At 37.7% G+C, this 19,089-nt stretch overlaps 1 protein-coding gene across 1 annotated transcript; it reads left to right on the forward strand.

Moving 5' to 3' along the window:
* The first annotated feature begins 9,881 nt into the window (after nucleotides 1-9,881).
* Nucleotides 9,882-18,777, forward strand: LOC307165024 (uncharacterized protein). Its single transcript, XM_079882280.1, has 5 exons — nucleotides 9,882-9,916; nucleotides 13,948-14,234; nucleotides 16,463-16,535; nucleotides 16,739-16,910; nucleotides 17,865-18,777. The coding sequence occupies exons 3-5, from the start codon at nucleotides 16,475-16,477 to the stop codon at nucleotides 18,112-18,114; spliced, it is 483 nt and encodes a 160-aa protein (XP_079738406.1). The 5' UTR covers nucleotides 9,882-9,916; nucleotides 13,948-14,234; nucleotides 16,463-16,474; the 3' UTR covers nucleotides 18,115-18,777.
* The last annotated feature ends 312 nt before the right edge of the window (nucleotides 18,778-19,089 follow it).

Raw genomic sequence — 19,089 nt, forward strand, 5'->3', positions numbered from 1 at the left:
AATAATGAGAACATTTTTATTTTCAGGAGAACTACAGTATTCCTTTAGGAGAAGAAAAGATGAAGGGATTGAAATGGAGGGAGGGAAAGAGGTGTCTCTTATTTTGGAAAAGCAAATAAATGGCATGAACCTGAGCAGCTGCCGTATTACACAATGTCTTTCCAAGGTCACCAACTGGAATATCAAAGAATTCCCACTGAGCAGCCAACAGACCTGGTCTATGTATAAACATCCTCAGAGTCCGTGTTCTTGTGCCACACTAAATATGACATTAATTCTCACTAAAAATAAATCTGTGTGTGTGGGAAAGTCTTAAGTGAAGTTTTCCATAATTAGACATTTCCTCAACCAAACATTAGGCACAGAGATCCAGGAAGACAGCTAAGGGTTGAGCAAACTGGCATCAAGGTGAAGGGACACCTGTTTCATGCTACCAATACACGAGGCAAGAGAGCATCAGGAAAAAATTGCCTTTTACACTTTTCCACTGTTAACAAGCTTCCTGCATTTGACCCATGGGTAAATTCTGGGACTTCCAGGCGGATGTTGTGCAACTTAGCAAAGGATGAAGTCTGAGCCACCTTGGATTGGTCTGTGAGGTAACGTCTGACAAGTTGGTCCCTCAACACCATCTCTGAACCTCCTTTCTCTTAACACACCAGAATCTGGCAAGACTTTTTCCACAAGGAAGTATATACGGAGTCTATGGTGAATAAGCATTACAGATTTTATTTCTCACCACCGTTAGGGCCAGCTCTTCATGTCATGTTTTACTGCAGCTTGGGTTAGTTATTATTAGGCCCAGACGACTTTTATTCGGATTTTCAGTGTTGATTTTGAGGAACCATGCAGCGCAATTCTCCAAAATGGTTTTAACAATGTCAGATGTGTTAAACGGATCTTAAAGTAGTTCTCTCTTACTTTAGATTATGCATGGGCCTAGTTATCCAGCTAGGATACAGCATTTTTCATGAGTGAAACAATAAATAATAGTATCTGTGTCCTCATTTCTGTTCTATTTTAGGAGATCTCCACAACTAACTTGCAGATTTAATTTTACACTTCATTTGTCCTCTGCAACTTTCCTCCCAGATCATGATATGTGGACATCATTCTCTCTCTGCATTCTCCATGTTTCATTAATTATCCGGCCCCCACCGCACAGTAATTTGTTTGGCACTGGTGAACTGCGGCCAGTCAACTGAAAGGGTTGAACCCTCGGCATTGCCAAGATACACAGTATCTTCTTTGTGTCCAGATATAAATAATTGCATTGAGTGTGGACGACTGCCTGGACATCTTCCCTTCAGGTTTTTAGGAAGAGTGGCAGCAAAGACCAATGAGATTTGCCTGGCTCATTGAAGGACTGGAGTCTGAGTGCCACCTGGAGGATTAAGCCAGGGAAGATCTAATGCAGATCTAGAAGGTTTTGGGTTTAAAGGGTTAGTTCACCCAAAAATGAAAATTCTGTAATTAATTACTCACCCTCATGTCGTTCCAAACCCGTAAGACCGGTCAGAACGTCAGCTCACTATTGGCCAACGCTGGTCATGTGTGTGACGTAGAACCCAGAAGTGCTGCACTGTTTACACTATGTCAACAGCGTAGGAGAATGACATGGAAGAGAAGAGATTGTTGAATAATGTTGTTATTTTGGGGGGGGGTTTGCTCACAAAAGGTATTCTCGTCGCTTCATAATATTAAGTTTGAACCACTGTAGTCACTTGGTCTATTGTAACGATGTTTTTACTACCTTCCTGGGCCTTGAAAGTTGCAATGACGTTGCTGTCAATGGAGGGACAGAAAGCTCTCAAATTTCATCAAAAATATCTTCATTTGCATTCCGAAGATGAACGAAGGTCTTACGGGTTTGGAACGACATGAGGGTGAGTAATTAATGACAGAATTTTTGGGTGAACTAACCCTTTAAAGACTTTCCATATAAAGTCTGTTCCACATTGCAGCTCATTTTGGCCAAAAACTGTGTGGACTAAGTACAGAAGATTACAGTTGTGGTTGCAGATATCTACTAATTTGTGCTTCAAACTAATTAGTTTCTTACTGAATATCTTTCAATGATTTTTGAATGAACTTTTCTCTGAAGCATTCATTCTATCAACAAAGTACACAGTTTTCCATGCAGATTGGGAATAACCTGTGTGCTCTTATCTTATTTATTCCTGTGATGCAAAGCTGAATTTTCAGCATCATTACACCAGTCTTCAGTGTCGAATGATACTTCAGAAATCATTCTAATATGCTGATTTGGTGCTCAAGAAACATTTCTTATTATTAATGTTGTTGTGCTGCTTAATATTGTTTAAAATGGGATACATCTTTTTCTTGATTTCTTGTTTTCTAAAATCTTCTGTATCCTGCTATCTGTTGTGTTCACTAGGAGCTCAAAAGCAGAAGTCTTCTTGCTTCTGACTATAACTATAATGTGTATCAATTTACTGTATTTCAGGGTTCATATTTTCATCCCTGTCTAGAATAGCTGTAACTTCCTGCCGTGTCACTTGTTCTTCTGACTGGGAATGTTTTTTTACAAATGTTTTGTCAACAAATTTTATCGGATTTGGACCTATTCCTTTTAACCCCTTAAGGAGTCAACTTCTGTTTTCTTATCTTTGTACTTTGCACTCTTGACTATGTACGTTTTAGTCGAGAGGCAGTTGGTTCATTTTGAGTAGAAGTCAGGATGCATACCCACAGTTCTTGTCTCGGAGGCTGTCCATGTCAAACCATCATTAAAACTCGTGGGAAACGTGGTTCCTGTTTTCCCTTGAGTCAGATTGATAGCTGGTCTATGGCTCCTATTATTATGTACGAGTATTTCCTCTCTTATGGTTTCCTGTACAGTAGATGTGTTTTCAATAGGAGACATATGGGGGTGGTTAATGATCTGGGCTGGGTTCAAAATCCGGAAGGGAAGAATGACTCTTGAAATGGGCAGCTTTTTCGTTTCTTATCACCACTGTGCATTTGAGTAAGGAACAAGGCTGTCAGTCTAGTTGTCAAAAGCAGAAGACAGCCAGTTGGAGTCTTGTCTCAAACAAGCTATTTTTAGTTCAGTTATTAAATGCAATTACTTTGATGGCAAAGCTGCATTTTCAGCATCATTATTCCAGTCTTCAGTGTCACTTGATCCTTCAGAAATCATTCTAATATTTTGTTGAAACCATGGCATTGTTCAGGATTTTTTGATGAATAAAAAGTGCAAAGGAGGATTTATTTGAAATAGAAACCTTTTCTAACATTATTGATTTTTTTTCATGTTTTTCTTTACTGTCAATTTTTGTCAATTTAATGCGTCCTTGCCGAATAAAAATATTAATTTCTTTAAAAAAAACTTTTAACACTTTTAACTTGTATCTTCTAAACTCTTTCCCCACCATAATTTTCTGTTAAAAGCAGCAGGTTTGGTAACTTTCACACAATTGTCATGGCCCCCAGAATATTTTGTTGTATAAATATCTGAACATGCAATATATCATAAGAAAGAACAGAGCCTCTGTCAAAAAAAAAAAAAAAAAAAAAAAAAAAAGGGTACTGCTTTTATCACTTGTTTCTTCTCCTTTATTGTCTGTGTTTTAGTCTGGAGATTCTCTACTCTTTCAGAAGTTGTGTAATAGTGCCCCCTACCGTATAAAAGTGAAAATACAGAAAGCCAGAAAATTCCGTCAATAGCGGGTAAGCATTGTTTCATAAATGAAAAAAAATAAATCCGGCAATAGGGTGGAAGCGTGTCATAAATCATGGAAAATCCCATCAATGGGGGGAAAGCATTGTCTCCTAAATGAGGGAATATTACGTCAATGGCGAGGAAAGAGTTAAAGTTGTTGTCATAAAAAATATGGCTGGGCCAATTCCCGGCCAATGGCAGGGAAGCGTTGTTTCATTAATAAGGGGAAAATCGCGTCCATGGCGCGAAAGTGTTGTTTCATAAATAAGGGGAAAATTCTGTCAATGGCAGGGAAGTGTTGTCTCATAAATATGGGGAAATTCAGTCAATGACGGGGAAGTGTTGTCTCATAAATATGGGGAAAATTCTGTCAATGGCTGGGAAGTGTTTTTTCATAAATAAGGGGAAATTCAGTCAATGACGGGGAAGTGTTGTCTCATAAATATGGGGAAAATTCTGTCAATGGCTGGGAAGTGTTTTTTTCATAAATAAGGGGAAATTCAGTCAATGGCAGGGAAGCGTTGTCTCATAAATACGGGGAAAATTCTGTCAATGGCGGGGAAGCGTTGTCTCATAAATAAGGGGAAAATTCTGTCAATGGTGGGGAAGCGTTGTCTCATAAATATGGGGAAAATTCTGTCAATGGCAGGGAAGTGTTGTCTCATAAATATGGGGAAAATTCTGTCAATGGCGGGGAAGTGTTGTCTCATAAATATGGGGAAAATTCTGTCAATGGCGGGGAAGTGTTGTCTCAAATATGGGGAAAATTCTGTCAATGGCGGGGAAGTGTTGTCTCAAATATGGGGAAAATTCTGTCAATGGCGGGGAAGTGTTGTCTCATAAATATGGGGAAAATTCTGTCAATGGCGGGGAAGTGTTGTCTCAAATATGGGGAAAATTCTGTCAATGGCGGGGAAGTGTTGTCTCATAAATATGGGGAAAATTCTGTCAATGGCGGGGAAGCGTTGTCTCATAAATATGGGGAAAATTCTGTCAATGGCAGGGAAGTGTTGTCTCATAAATATGGGGAAAATTCTGTCAATGGCAGGGAAGTGTTGTCTCATAAATATGGGGAAAATTCAGTCAATGACGGGGAAGCATTGTTTCATAAATGAGGGAACCTTATGTCAATGGCGAGGAAAGAGTTAAAGAAGTTGTCATAAAAAATATTGTCTTAAAGGGGTCATATAATGGTACATGCACTTTTACAAGTTGATTGCACTGAAATGTCTGTTGGCAGTGCCTGTACACAACCATCCTATCATGATTAAAATCCATCCAGTGGTTTTGTTTTAATCTCCATATATGTTTGACCATCTATGAAATCAAGCCGTTCGATATTGTGACGTCATAAGATCGTACGCCCCTCCCGCGATTGTGATTGACAGCCGTGTTTCAACACAAGACCCGCCCTGAGCAAGCTGTGACAGCCGTCGTCATAGTAGTCCGCCATTGTTGATATGCTGGAGTAGAATGGCATCTAAGCGATTGTGGTGTTCTGTTCTTAGATGTAATAAGGAACACAGCAGTCATTTGGATGTTCCTAAATCTGAGCCGTTGAAGATGCAGTGGCTGAGTTTTGTTTTTGAAGTGATATGCCCAAAGGATTGACGCGGGGATTCCCTCACGGGGATTCCCCACGATCGTCCATGCTTTCATGTTTACGCGAATCATTTCACACCAGACAGCTTTACAAACGAGAAAAAACGGATCGGTACCAACGTGTTACTGCTGAACCTCCAGAAGATGTGAGTGTAATGTTTTATTAACCTTTATATTAGTATTTATATTAATCTTTGCGAAATTTGCTAACCTTGCTGCAGGCTTCACAATGAATGCGTCTAAGGTTTACACTCAGGGTACATTACTGCATGTTTTCTATGTATGATGTTCTCAATATAATTCATAATCACACGTTTATAACGAATAACACGTGGTTATTGTGTTAGATACGGTGTACCCACAGAACAGAGGGGCGGGGTGAGCAAAGCTCATTATCATTTAAAGACACATGCACTGAAACGGCGTGCTGAAAACAGAGCTGTTTTTGACCAGGTAAAATGAGTGTTTTCTTACAATACTAATGAGAATTTTTAATTAAAGTATATTACAAACTTTTAATTTAGACCCTAAAGAATCATATTAGCTTGTACAAAAATGGCATTATATGACCCCTTTAAAGAAATCTTTGAATAACTTCAAACTTTTAACTTTTTGAAGAATATAATTTGGATAATTTCTTGAAGAACGATGATGGAGGACAGATCGTTCAGCTTAAAACTGACATAAACAGGAGACAATATATCAATATTTCATGGATTTAACTCTTTTGTGGACAAGAAGTGTTGTTGGATGTTTCTCAATGGACGCTTGTCATGGACATTTTACCCAAGTGCGATGGACTGGATTCATCTCACGATCGCTATTTCATAACAAAGGTATAATTAACTGGTCACAATATTTCTGCCTCACCTTTGTTCGTTGTTTCTTCATCGTTGTATCTGATGAAGTTCAGTGCACTTAACACAAAGTTGTAACTTGATTGAACTTAAAACTTTAAGGCAGCAATTAAACTTGAAGAGGGTTGACATGTTTTACAATGTGTTTATTATAAAATATACTTTGCTTCTGACACTTGTAGCAAAATGATTCATTTGTGCCTTAGGGCCAGTGAACATGATGGCAGGGCAAGTAAAAATGGAAACTAAAGGCGTGACTGAGCCAGCAGAAAAAAAATCCTTATTGTTGAGACCTGCAACAAGGTCCTAATGCAGATCCAGCCTGTGTGTTTGTTCAGAGGCTAATGGGATTACGCCTGCATTTAACTAAAATGGAAATGTTTTCATATAACCACTCCTGGAAATTTTTTCCCATCGCAAATGGCTTGTGATTGTAGCATGTGTATGTTGCCTAGCAACTCCAGATGGATGTGCATTAGGTAAATACTTTTACGCCGTGTGAAAATTCAGAATGGCGCTGAAAGGTATTTTCACAGCATTTATAGGTGTCCATCTTTCAAGCGGTTGTCTCATTGAAGCAAATTTAACAGTGGAGCAGGAGAATGTTTCCATTGCTCACGCTGGACTGTAATTGAAAGGAACAGAGAAAAGGATCATCTGGCCTTGCTAACACCCAGGACGAAAACTTGGACTGATGAGATGAAAGAGGTGAGCAATGTTTTCCAGTTCCACTTTAATTGCGTTTTAAAATTAAAAGAAACAATAAGGCCCCGCTCTGTTCTGCTTTCCAAAGAAAGCACCGAACTGAACGTGGGGTAAATGTGGTCACCTTGGACGAAGAACGGACCTGGTCTCAACACAGCGGAGTTGGTTGCAAATCACAAAAGCAGTTTGGCAGAAAGGACAAGCCTGGTGTCACTCTTCAACCCTGGAGAATCCAGAATATATTCCAGTACTAGTCAAATCCGGATTAGGCGAACACACTTGTTTACGATGTTTTCGCTGAGTTGTTAAGCTACCAGAATATACTCTTTCAGTGAGATCATTACTTCTTTGAAAACCTTAAACTTCAAGAGGGATAATTAAACAAACTAATAATAAGGAAAAGGCTTAAAGTGTCACTCACTAAAAATGTCCTAATTCATTATGAGCCTTTCATGTTGAGCTCTCATTAGTTTCAAGACATCACTCTGTCTCAGTCTGATTACTGACCGCCTCATGTCTACTGGAAATAAAAACTGGAAGGCAAGAAAATGGCAAGCTCCAATTAGATTCCTCAACAGCAACACAACTTTTGGCAGTTTATTACCACACAGTCCATCAAAAATAGTTTTTAAAACTACCAGGTTAATAGAGTGAATGCTTGTGAAGAAGAAATAATCACTGGATTTAATGTTTTGCATGAAATTGTGAAATTATCCATACTCCCGTATAGTTCTGCAGTGATGATTTATTTTTGTAGGACAACCCAGAAGTTCGCGTCATCCTGGATCTCTCGACAAAAATACGATTTTTCCATTGACTTTTTTGATTGATTATTGCAGAAAATAGGCTCTTTGGCCAACAGACGTTTATGATTCTCACACGCTTTGTTCATCAAGATATTCTTCACAAATCAACACAACTTTTATGAATTTTGAGACCTCAAACAATCACCTGAAGTAAAAAGCTAAAGTTAGGCTATAAGGGAACAATGCCATGGTCTCATCATTTTAGCATCACCAGCTTTAAGCTAAAGACAACTCTTTCAGTCTTAATATGAAAAACATTTTCCCTGATAGTTCAGGTTAGAATAGTTTGCAAAGATTTAATTATAAATACAACATGACTGTAAAAGTGACTATTGTCAGGTTTATGTTCTGTTTTATTTGATCACGTTGTTTCTTAATTCTAGTTTCTTAGGGGCTTATAGAAGTAGTTATAGAAACTCAGTTATAGGAACTAAACACCAGGGTAGTCCCTCGAGAACTAATTTGCACCACCAGTAGGAACTCTGAATTGACTTGATCAAGCTGTTACTTATGTCCTGCCGTTCTTGTTGCTGTGTGGGACATTTATTTTGACAGCGCTGAGAACGCCAGAGCCTGAGCACACATCGCTCTCATTCTACTTGTTTATTAATTTGCAATCTGTTTAACAGTCCTATCTAGAAGCTATTAGATATAACTGTTAAACAAAGAAAGTAAATGGTATATGAAAAAGTATTATAGTGTTTACCATGTGGTTGATGCCCAATATATAACCAGGATTCACTTGGTCCCTTCAAAGTAGCTTTGGATTTCCTCCTTAGTGTAAAGGGTTGAGTAGTGCCTGGACTTCAGTGTCGGGCCATATATCACTGTTTTCCATGTTTGTGGAGAATATAGGATATAAACTGTATGTTTACACAGCTTTTTCAAAATGGCGGGTGCCAGTGTTTTGCATGCGTTCGGCCAATCAACATACACTTATGTCACTGGTAGTTCCTATTGTGCTGGTTTAGACCGTAATCTGAGCTATTTAGTTCCACCAAAAGGTGTTCCTAGAACTAAAATCATTTCCAGTTTCTCTGGTGCAAACAGGGCAAAAAGCATGTATATTCCGCCAATAGTTAAGAATTATAAAAAGATTATAAAAACATTCCTGTCTTATGAGTTCCATTGGTTTCTGATTGTCTTGTTAGTTTCCATAGTTACTGATTATGTTTGTCACCTGTTTCTTATTCAGTTGCTTGTGTATATATAGAGCTGTGTTGGCCTCCTTGGTTTGTTGGTTATTGTTCTTGTGTTAATGCAAGCTGTTATGCTGTCTTTTGTTTCTCCTGTGGATTCTTGTGAGATATTCAATTAAACTGATCCCCTTCACTGCTTCCCTTATCTACACTGCTACGTAACAACTATTGAGAAAATTCGTTTTCCTGTTTTGCATGATGATGTTTAATGTCCTCGACAACCTCTGTATGTCACCAGCAGTTGCAAGGAACACACAATGAAGATGAAGATCAGGGGCCTGTACCATGACGGTAGCTGAACAAACTCAGGGTTACAGGATTAGTTTTGAGTAGACAAAACCAAACCAATCCAACCAGGTTTTGTTGGTACTGTACCATGATGCTGATCATCAACTTTCTCTGTCAACTCAAGCTTTGATCCTGAGTTTAGGAGCTTAGGTGTGACATCAGTAGCGAACAACCAATCACATGCTGAGAAAGAGTGAAAATGAGATTAATTTCTCACGAGAGGAGCAGCGCGATTCACTACAGAATATTATGAGATTGAAAAATATAAAAGAACTGAAACAAATTTACACAGCAAGAAGAAAATAGCTGTCTATGAAAGAGGACAACTAAAATAAAAAGTCTTGCTACATCAGTGCAAGTAAAAGTTGTGAAGTTAGTTTATACATTTGATAAAGGTAGAGAAAATTTAACATTTAAGCTCAAATGTAGTCATTTTATAGCTTTATCTATTGATTCTAAAGCGTATTTATATTACCTTTATATATTTATTCAATTAAACTGTTCATAATAATAATAGATAAACTAAAATTGTACATGTGTGATCGATTAAGGGTACAATAATTACGTAAATAATGTCTAAATCATACAAAATTATTATTCTAAATAAGCATTAAAAGCCAGACAATTTTGTCTTTAAAAATCATTTGCTGTGAAGTGATCTTTAATTTGGAGTGGAAACAGGTGGAGTGACTTTATCGCATCAGACATGTCACTTTGCTCACAGCTGATTCGAGTTCGACTTGCAACCTCTTACCTGGAACATAACCTGCCCAGGTTAGCCGTGGAGCATAAGTTACTAGGCGATGAACACTGCTAAAAGCCAAACCACTTTCATGGTGCCTAAAACCCAGGGTTGGAGCAAACTAAACTGAAACATATCAGGCTAGCCAGGCTGGTGGTATGGTGGCTAAACTGGCTTCATGGTATAGGCCCCAGGTATAATGTCTTTAATAATCCCCAGACCAGACCACCGCTATGCAGAAACATGACCAGACAAATGAACACTGAGAAGACTGCAACTTAAATACACAGCAAATGAGGGAAATAATGACAAACACCTGTGATAATTAATGAATCTCCATAGTAATACGTGGTGGGAAACTAAACAAAGGAACACATGTGACTGGAAATAACAAAATGAAAGTCTATGAAAATGAAACTAAGAGAAAAAAAAACAATGTTCGTGACACTGTAGTCCAATTTAGCCACGTGTTAGCAACTGTCTTTTGAAAGACAATTTAAAGGGACGGTTCAAAATTATTTCATTTACTTACCCTCAAATTGTTGCAGGACATTGCCGAAGGCATCGAGAGCTGCCAGCCAGCAAGCTGGTGCTATGGGAACCAACACATGGCCATCGGTCAAGAGGACGTCCCACGCTAACATACGTGGACATACTCAAGAGAGATGCAGGAGCCCAGAGCACCAACGAACTGGCCAGATGCATGGAGAATTGGGATGACTGGAGGCAACGATGGAAGGCTCGTCTGAGGACGACCTAGAGAGAAATTGTTCCAAACCTGTATGAAATTATTTTATTATTATTATATTATATATATTTAAAAATCACAAGGGGACATTACTGATTACATTATTTTATGTTGTAGAATAAAACGTGAACATATATATCGAGTTTGTTTTAACTACAGACCTTATTTCAGGCATTTAACCAAAAGCCCATTCAAAACTAAAGGCTAAAATGCAAACTCGTTTCTGGATTTTAGCCTACAAAAATACATCATCTATCCAGCACTCTATTTTGCACATATTTCCAGTAATTTATTTTGTTTTCTGTACTAATGTATGCTGAGATTGCTGTGCCTTTGATTATGGTGTCATCTATTTCAGATTTCCCTGCCATTAAACAGCACGTAAAAACTAAACTTAGTGATCGGAAAAATCTGCGAAGTAGACCAGACTTGTTTCAAGTCAAAACTCTGGATACTATGCCTTAAATAATGTAATTTCAAATATGAACCAAAGACATCCATCCTGACATATGTCAGACTCCAGCAGGCTTAACATTTCAATAGTGCGTTTAGGTTTCAGCATGCTGTCTAAGTCATGGATACGGCACTTACATTTATTCTGCACTATGGGAGGCCTTGTATATGTTCCAATGTTGACATAACAGTATGTGGGAAATTTGCTGATGTTGTTAACATTGATCTAGGGTTCCTGGGGGTGATGCATTTATATAGAGTAGCCTAAAGTCCAAAAGTCTGAGACCAATGCTAGAAATGCTTCTACTTTGCATTTACATCCATTTTCGTTGCAAATTATATTATGAGCATAGAAAGTTGACTGAAAATTTGAATTGATACAACAGAGATTCAAGTGGCATTCCTTGATGCAGTAGCAGACTGTTTTAAGTGACGGTTTTCCACGAAACTCCCCAGCACATATGGCTATATTTAGCAGAGTAGCTTGACGGTTTCTCATGCAATGCCTTCTGAGGGCTCAAAGGTCACGCACATTCAACAGAGGTCTCCTGCTTTGCCCTACACAGACTGAGATTTCTCTGAATTCCCTGAATCTTTTCACAATATTATGTAGATGGTGAAAGACCTAAATTCTTTGCAATCTTGCATTTAGAAATGTGATTTTTGAACGATTTGACAATTTTCTCACGATATCTGGCGCATCAGTGATGAGCAATAACCCATATTTACATGCAAAGACTGAGATGTTCGTTTTACACTCAATCCCGATACCCTCACCTATTACCAATTCACCTACTTATTGTGGACTGTTTCAAAAGAGTTTAACTTGGATATTCTATAAGCTTTTCACTTTTATTTTGCCTTTTGTTTTTTGGAGTGTGTAGCAGCCATCAAAATCTAAATGTTTAAATTTGCAAAATACAATTCAGTGAACACATTGGAAACATTTTCTTTATACTTTTGTCAGTTAAATAAAGTTGAAAGAGAATGAACAAATCACAGATTCTTTTGCATTTTACAAAATTCGGGGTTGTATATCTGGGAACATCAATATAGAGCAAAACTGTTGTCATGGCCAAGACAAATGTGTGCATCAAAAATATTGCATTGAATATGAAATGTCTGTTTTAGCCAATGTACATTGTAGTCCTTAACCGAACAGTGAAAGATAAGATTTTGTAACCAAGCATGTAAAATAAGCTCTTTGAGTTATTAAATTCTGCCCTTTTTTAAAATATGTGCAATTTATTTTGTTTATTAAACGCGACAGAGTGCCAACTCCACTCTCGTTCTTCTGTTGTACAAACCCAAACCTCAACTTTGGAGAAGCATTAAAACTCAAACAAAACCCAGGAGTTATTAATGCTTTTTGGCCGGGCTTCAGACAGCCGTCTTGTTTTATGGTTAGAATTCGGGGAAATGATTTAATGGAAAAGGTTCAAGGCACTACCCGGCTGATTCAGCTTTCCTTTTTCCTCTGCTGTTTCACTTGCATACCTAATTCATGTTTACAAATGTTTCCCCTCCACAAGCACACACACACACACACACACACACACAGACACACACAAATAGATCCCCACTTTCCTTTTAGAGGTCACGGAAAGGTCTCCCCTGCAGGAACTGATTTATGAAATGTGCATATGCTGCAAAATGGCATGGATGGGAAATGTGCTGTTATGAATCCCTGGTCTTTTTTTCTTCTTCTTCTTCTTTTTTGTTGTGTGCCTGACACCATTTTATCATCATCTCTAGGATTATGCAGACCAACATACACCATGACAGAACTCATACATTTGAGTTAAACATCTGCATCATTATGCATCAATATGTGGCCAGTAGGAAGGGGATTCTGGGGAATATGTGCATGTCACACAACTCTTAAAGTCAACAGGACCTTCTTAAAGGAGAACTCTGGTCAATTTTAACATTGAGCTCATTTTTTTGTAAATTTGGAGTGCTGTCAGTACAGAGAACAACGACAAAAATCGGTGTTGCCTACACCGTGTTATCCTCTTTTTAAAATTTGCACCCTGTTGACTTCAATGGGGCAAGTTTTAAACCTGTTTTTAGCCTCTTTACATCCTTGATGTGTCATTACAAGTGCACAGCCAATGTGAGTGATTCCTTCAGAGTGAACGCGGGTCAATCTGACTGCAGTAGATGTGAAAGATATGAATAAAAGTGATGCTAATTCAGCCAGCGCACATACCTGTATTTACTTCCTGTTTTCGGTCGAAGTCCACAGTAGTCGATTGTCGAGTTTACGCGCATAGGTTTAGTTACCTATGATCACGCGCGTGAACTCGACAATCGACTACTGTTTAAGTTTAAGTTTAGTTTAAAGTAGAGAGAAAAAAAACATTCAGTAGCAAAAACTATTTTCTATTTATTTATTAGTATTTTTTGTGCTTATTTTATTATTTTTACTTTTCTTTTATTATTTCCCCCCTTTGCAAAGCTTAAGCAATACTAAAATGTATTTTTTTAATTCTGACCTTAAAGTGGCTTGTTCAGTTTTTTTAATACAATTATTTTATTTTATTTTATCCACTTAACAATATGTAAAGTATGTAATGTCAAAAATGCTGACTTCAAAGTGATTTATCCATAGCTTATCATTCTATTATTCTTATTTTTTACACAAAAATTATTTTATTTATCGTCATGCAATGCTTTAGCAATATGTATTAAAGTATGCCATGCCAAAAATGCTGTTTCATATTGACTTTAAAATAAATGTTATTTCCCCTGCATGTGATGATATAGCAATATGTAAGCTACTAAAATAGATCATGCCAATATAGCAAAATGAATTTGAAATTAATAGCCAGACTTGGTGTGAATGTTTATTGTGATCAGGCCAGGGACACAGTGGAACGTGGATCACATGCCTGAGAACGAAAGGGAAGGACACACAGGAGCCTGGGAAAGGAAACAGACGTCCAGAGGCTTAGTGGCTGTCATTGCGAAAGCAAATTCCCACTCTAATTAACATGAAGAGTTTCAGTGACTGTGTACATGCACTCTGTCTCTCTCTCTCTCTCTCTCTCCATTAGTGTGGATCACATCACAGGCTCTGAAGATACTTGAATTTATCCTCCAGCATAAGTAGGTGATGTAATCTGAGAGGCTGCTCCAAAGGCGAGGTAAGTGCAGATTTTAAAAGCTGGATTTGTATTGAAAAATATATATATATTAACAATAGTGGGTGGTGCTAAAGATCATGCAGAAAATGTCCACCTGTTAGTGATGTTGGAATGGCAAAGCGTTGGTCTTAACATTCTGACTATTATCCATGTTGTACAGATGGCTGTACATATCTCAACCATTTAGCAATGAGATTACATAAGCGCAAATGTTCTCCTGCTTCTCAGATGTTTCTCCAGGAAAAAAAGGACTTTAGTGTTTTCAAATGTCTCCTTTAAAGTCTCAGAAGAGATCTTGATGTCTCACTTTTGCCAAAAAAAACAACTAAGTGTGCAAACAAAAAGATCAAAGAATCAAAGATATTATCATAAACTCAAATTATTCTCATCAAATTCATCCAATACCAAATCATTTGAATTGCACTGTCACAAATTGTATAGCTCTATCCCAGCTAACAAAAATATGTTCTAAGAATGTTTCGCTAACGTTCTCATTAAGTTAAAAAAGCATTATTTCTAAATGGTCTCTGAATGTTGAAACCATGTTGAACGTTTTTGCAAAATGTTTATACAAACGTTAAAGGGATAGTTCACCCAAAAATGAAAATTCTGTCATAATTTACTCACCCTCAAGTTTTTCTAAATCTGTATAAGTTTCTTTGTTCTGATGAAGTTATTTTGAAGAATGTTGTCAACCAAAAAGTTCCTGGTCCCCATTGACTTCCATAGTCAATGGGGCCCAGCAACTGTTGGGTTCTTCAAAACATCTCCATTCCTGTTCAACAGAAGAAAGAAACACATACAGGTTTAGAACAACTGAAATGATGAGAGAATTTTTATTTTTGGTTGAACTATCACTTTAAGGCAACATTCAATTTAATCATTCTTCAAACATTACGGGAATGTTACTTTTTTTGAGTGTTCTCTGAACATTCTGAAACAAGTAGTAACATTTTAAAAATGTTAGACGAACATCCAACTACAATGTTTCAGAACAAAAACACTTTATGAGCAATGTATAAAGCAACATTTTTATGCAAACATTCGAGAACATTATCATAAATTTAAATAAACATTCTATTGATGTTATTAGTTTTTCCTTTGCATTTTTCGCGTACAGACGACAACGTTGTAAAAAATATCCCTTTTCATACGGATCCCCGAAAATGAAAAACGCTGTATAATTCATGCCAGGCCAATAGTTGGCGATGTCACTTAGTAAAGAAACACTAAGCACCTATAGACTGAACATGTGATACGCGTGCACATGACGTCACTGTTTTCACTGTGTTTTTACATGGAGACGATAACGGTACCGTTTTCAAAAACTTGCACTTTGAAATCCATTTTCAAAAGTTTGAGTTTTCAGGCTCCCCAAAACGCCATTGTAGTGTAAAACGCATCAAAATAGTGTTGTGTAAATGACTCCTAGATTTCTGAGGTTTCCTTTTTTGTAGGAGAAACATCTGAGACAAAATTGATACTTCAGATCTCCACGAAGCGTCCCATTTTATTCCTAAATTTCCACCTTTGAAACACATGTAAGACTAATGAATCATAACTGTATTTGTTCTCCATTAAGTCTCATGAGTTATGAACGAGAAGTCTCTGAGCAATATTTTCCTTTGGGTTTGAGACTAACTTTCCAAAAGCCATTTGATATATTTGACTGTAATCTGAACCCTTGTTTTTGTAAATAAAAGGTCTTTCACACATGTTTCATAATGAAGGATGGTGGGTGTAAAACAAATGTGCAAAAGCTAACAAGTGCTTGCGGGAATAATGAGCCTTTTTGGAATATTTTGACACTGTTTGAGCCCAGCTGAGACACATGCTGGTGGAAAGATTGTTCCATTAAATCAGAGCCAAGAGAAAATGTGCATCTTGCCCATGTCAGTAAAAGTCAAGCATACTTAGAAGATATAAATCACCAAATGTGGGAGACTCATCAGAGGGGAACTCTAAACAAGAGCTCTGGAAACATGATAAAGTGAGCAAATGGACCGCAGCCATAACGATGTCAGCCCGAACAAAGAGACCACTTAAATATTGTGCTTTATGAGACCACCTCCTCCACCTCCTCAGCCTGCCGTGGCTTATATTTCTCATCGAGATAAAGAATATCCTTTGGGCCAGTTTCACGGATCTGTTTGAAAGGCATCGCGCCATTAATACAGGCATTGTTTGGACTGTTTGACGAAAACTCACAGGTTCTCTGCTTTTCCCAGAATTCTTCAGGGATGGAGAGAAGCGAGGCCTCTGTGATTTCTGCCCGTTTCATCATGTGTTTAACGTTCGCAGGTAATCACAACTGCCCTCTATGCCTTTGTGAGAGATTCAACAGACCCTCCCTCTTCTGTCTGGAGCGAGCAAATGCAATTAGTCCAAAGGAAATGGCCATTTACAGACATGAAATCATCCTTTGTGTAAATTATACGTCTTTTAGTGGCTGTAGAAATGGCTAATGTATCTTTTCTAATGCATCTTCTTTTACTTTGTCCCAGTCTTGGTGAAGGGAGCAGAAAGCATCTGGAAGCAGCCAGAAAGGTGCAGGAGTCTACCATGTGAAAAAGTAACCTTTGATGCTACGGTTCATGAATTTTGTGTTCTGCCGTTCACTCAGAATATGGCAACCACTGACTACCAACTCAGTTGTCCCTGGCCAACAGCTAGAAGGTGAGATAGTTGATTGTTGATATTCTTGTATCTTTGTAATTCATATTTTATTGTATTCTTTTATCTCATTTTATTTTTAATATATTTTATTATTTCATTTATTATTTTTATCTTTTCATTTCATGCAATTTATTTATTTATAATTGTATTCATATGTTATCTTATTATCTATCTACCTGTCCGTCCATGTGTCCTTCCATCCATTTTTGTCTCGATAGATCCTGCAAATCCTGCAGTAGGGATTTGAATGACTTGAATGACTCTCCTCAAAGAGAGTCTGCAGTCTAGAGTCATGGGAAAGTCAAGCCTTTCTGCTTCCCTGGGGTCTTTGTAACATCAGATTTCTATGAACAGTAACGCCAAACCCAGAGGATGACTCTACACTCTTCAATCGTCATGACGGCCAGCCCATGTGGGTTGTCTTAAACCAAAATATTTAGTCCATCGTATCTCGATGAGCCAACAAATTACAGCGTACCTTCAACTTGACTTCTCTGTAGTGCCAGGGCTGTCGCTACAATTAAGGGGGTGCAGGACAACATTTTTATGGTTTGGCCCCGACTTTCTGCTAATGAATAGGTTATACGAGTGGTTCTCAACTGGTGGGTCATGACCTAAAAAAATGGGTACAGTTCTATACTGAGAAAACAATGCTTAAAGCAAGCAATAAAATGCAACTTATGTAATGATATATAATATCATATCATGTATATATATTGTCCTCTCTATACGTAGTCATATATCAATTTGTGAAAGGGAGTAAACATTTCACATATATTTTACTGTTGACATTAATTAACAGTGTATTAATAGTACCAAGAAGTGCATGAACTATACATTGTTAAATGAACATTGAATAATGTTTTTAGGGCATTTTTGTATGGAAGTGTCAGAGTAAAAAAAAAAGAAGTTAGTTTCTCTGTAATTCACCTGCTGTTTCTTTTGGTCTCTCAGACACTACGTCAACCTGATGCTGTGCATTGAGATTCGGGCTAACAACACATGCTGTACCTACGCTCCCTACAGACACCACGTGTTGATGGAAATCCACAAGGAGTATTTTTCTCTGTGCTTTTATATGAAGGATCCAGGTGTGCCCATCCTGCTGCTGCTCATCATCTCCTGCACCATCATCCCGCTCATAATACCGTTCCTCTGCCAGTACTTCAAACTGCATGAGTATAGACTGGCAAACTACAACTAATGATCAGACAGAGTGTTACTTTTTAGAATGGATAATGTGAATGAATCAAAGTATTCTCAGATGTTTTGAAAGGCCTGACACCCACAATATACCTGCAATTATATTTAATGCACCATTTGATTGGCTATTAAGTCTAATGACCACATTAGATTACATTTGTGCATTTGGCAGATGCTTTTAACTCTGAATCCATGACCCTGCTCTCCTGCTCTCCTGTTCATGAGCTGCAGGAATGTTTTACTATCTATACTGTCATTCAAACATTTAGGCAAAAACAAAAAATTACAAATTAATTTGTGAAAGCGGTGACGGCATGCGCAGTCGTGTTACGTGTTCTGTCTATAGCCGTGTAGTGTTTCTTTACAAAGTGACATCGCCAACTAATGTCCTGGCAGCATAATACAGTGTTTTTAGTTATTTTCACGGATCCGTGTGAATGTGGATCATTTTGACAAAGGAGTTGTCTCTGCGCAAAAAAAGCAAAGGAAAAACCTTTCTGTTTTTAATGCAGTATTTTCATGTAAATGTACACTTATTCTCACCAAGAGTTCCTTTGTTTAACAGTAAAAACAGTGTTATTGTGAAATATTATTACAATTTTAAGTTTTCTATAGTCCTATGATAGGACAATATATAGTATACACGGTATACATAGGTTATAGCACAACAATACAGAATATACGTATGTGACGTAGAACATTCTACATTATGCGGTGTGTTATTTCTCGATAACAGTCTGCTGCTAAGTGTAACACACCGTTGCCATGAAAAACAGAGTGTTGCTATGGACGAAGGATTCTAACTGTAGAGACGGAAGGGACTATACTGAAGCAATACAATAGTTTTTAAATCAACAAACTCCTTTTTAAATCAATATTTTGTGTTAAATTATTGATTTATTTGGTAGGTAGCCATGTAATAAGCGGGATAATGTAGAGCGAGGCGGTTGTTATAGCGAATACAACCCCTTCAGAC

Source organism: Squalius cephalus (genome assembly GCF_949319135.1).
Source record: "Squalius cephalus genome assembly, chromosome: 9".
NCBI lineage: Eukaryota > Metazoa > Chordata > Actinopteri > Cypriniformes > Leuciscidae > Squalius > Squalius cephalus.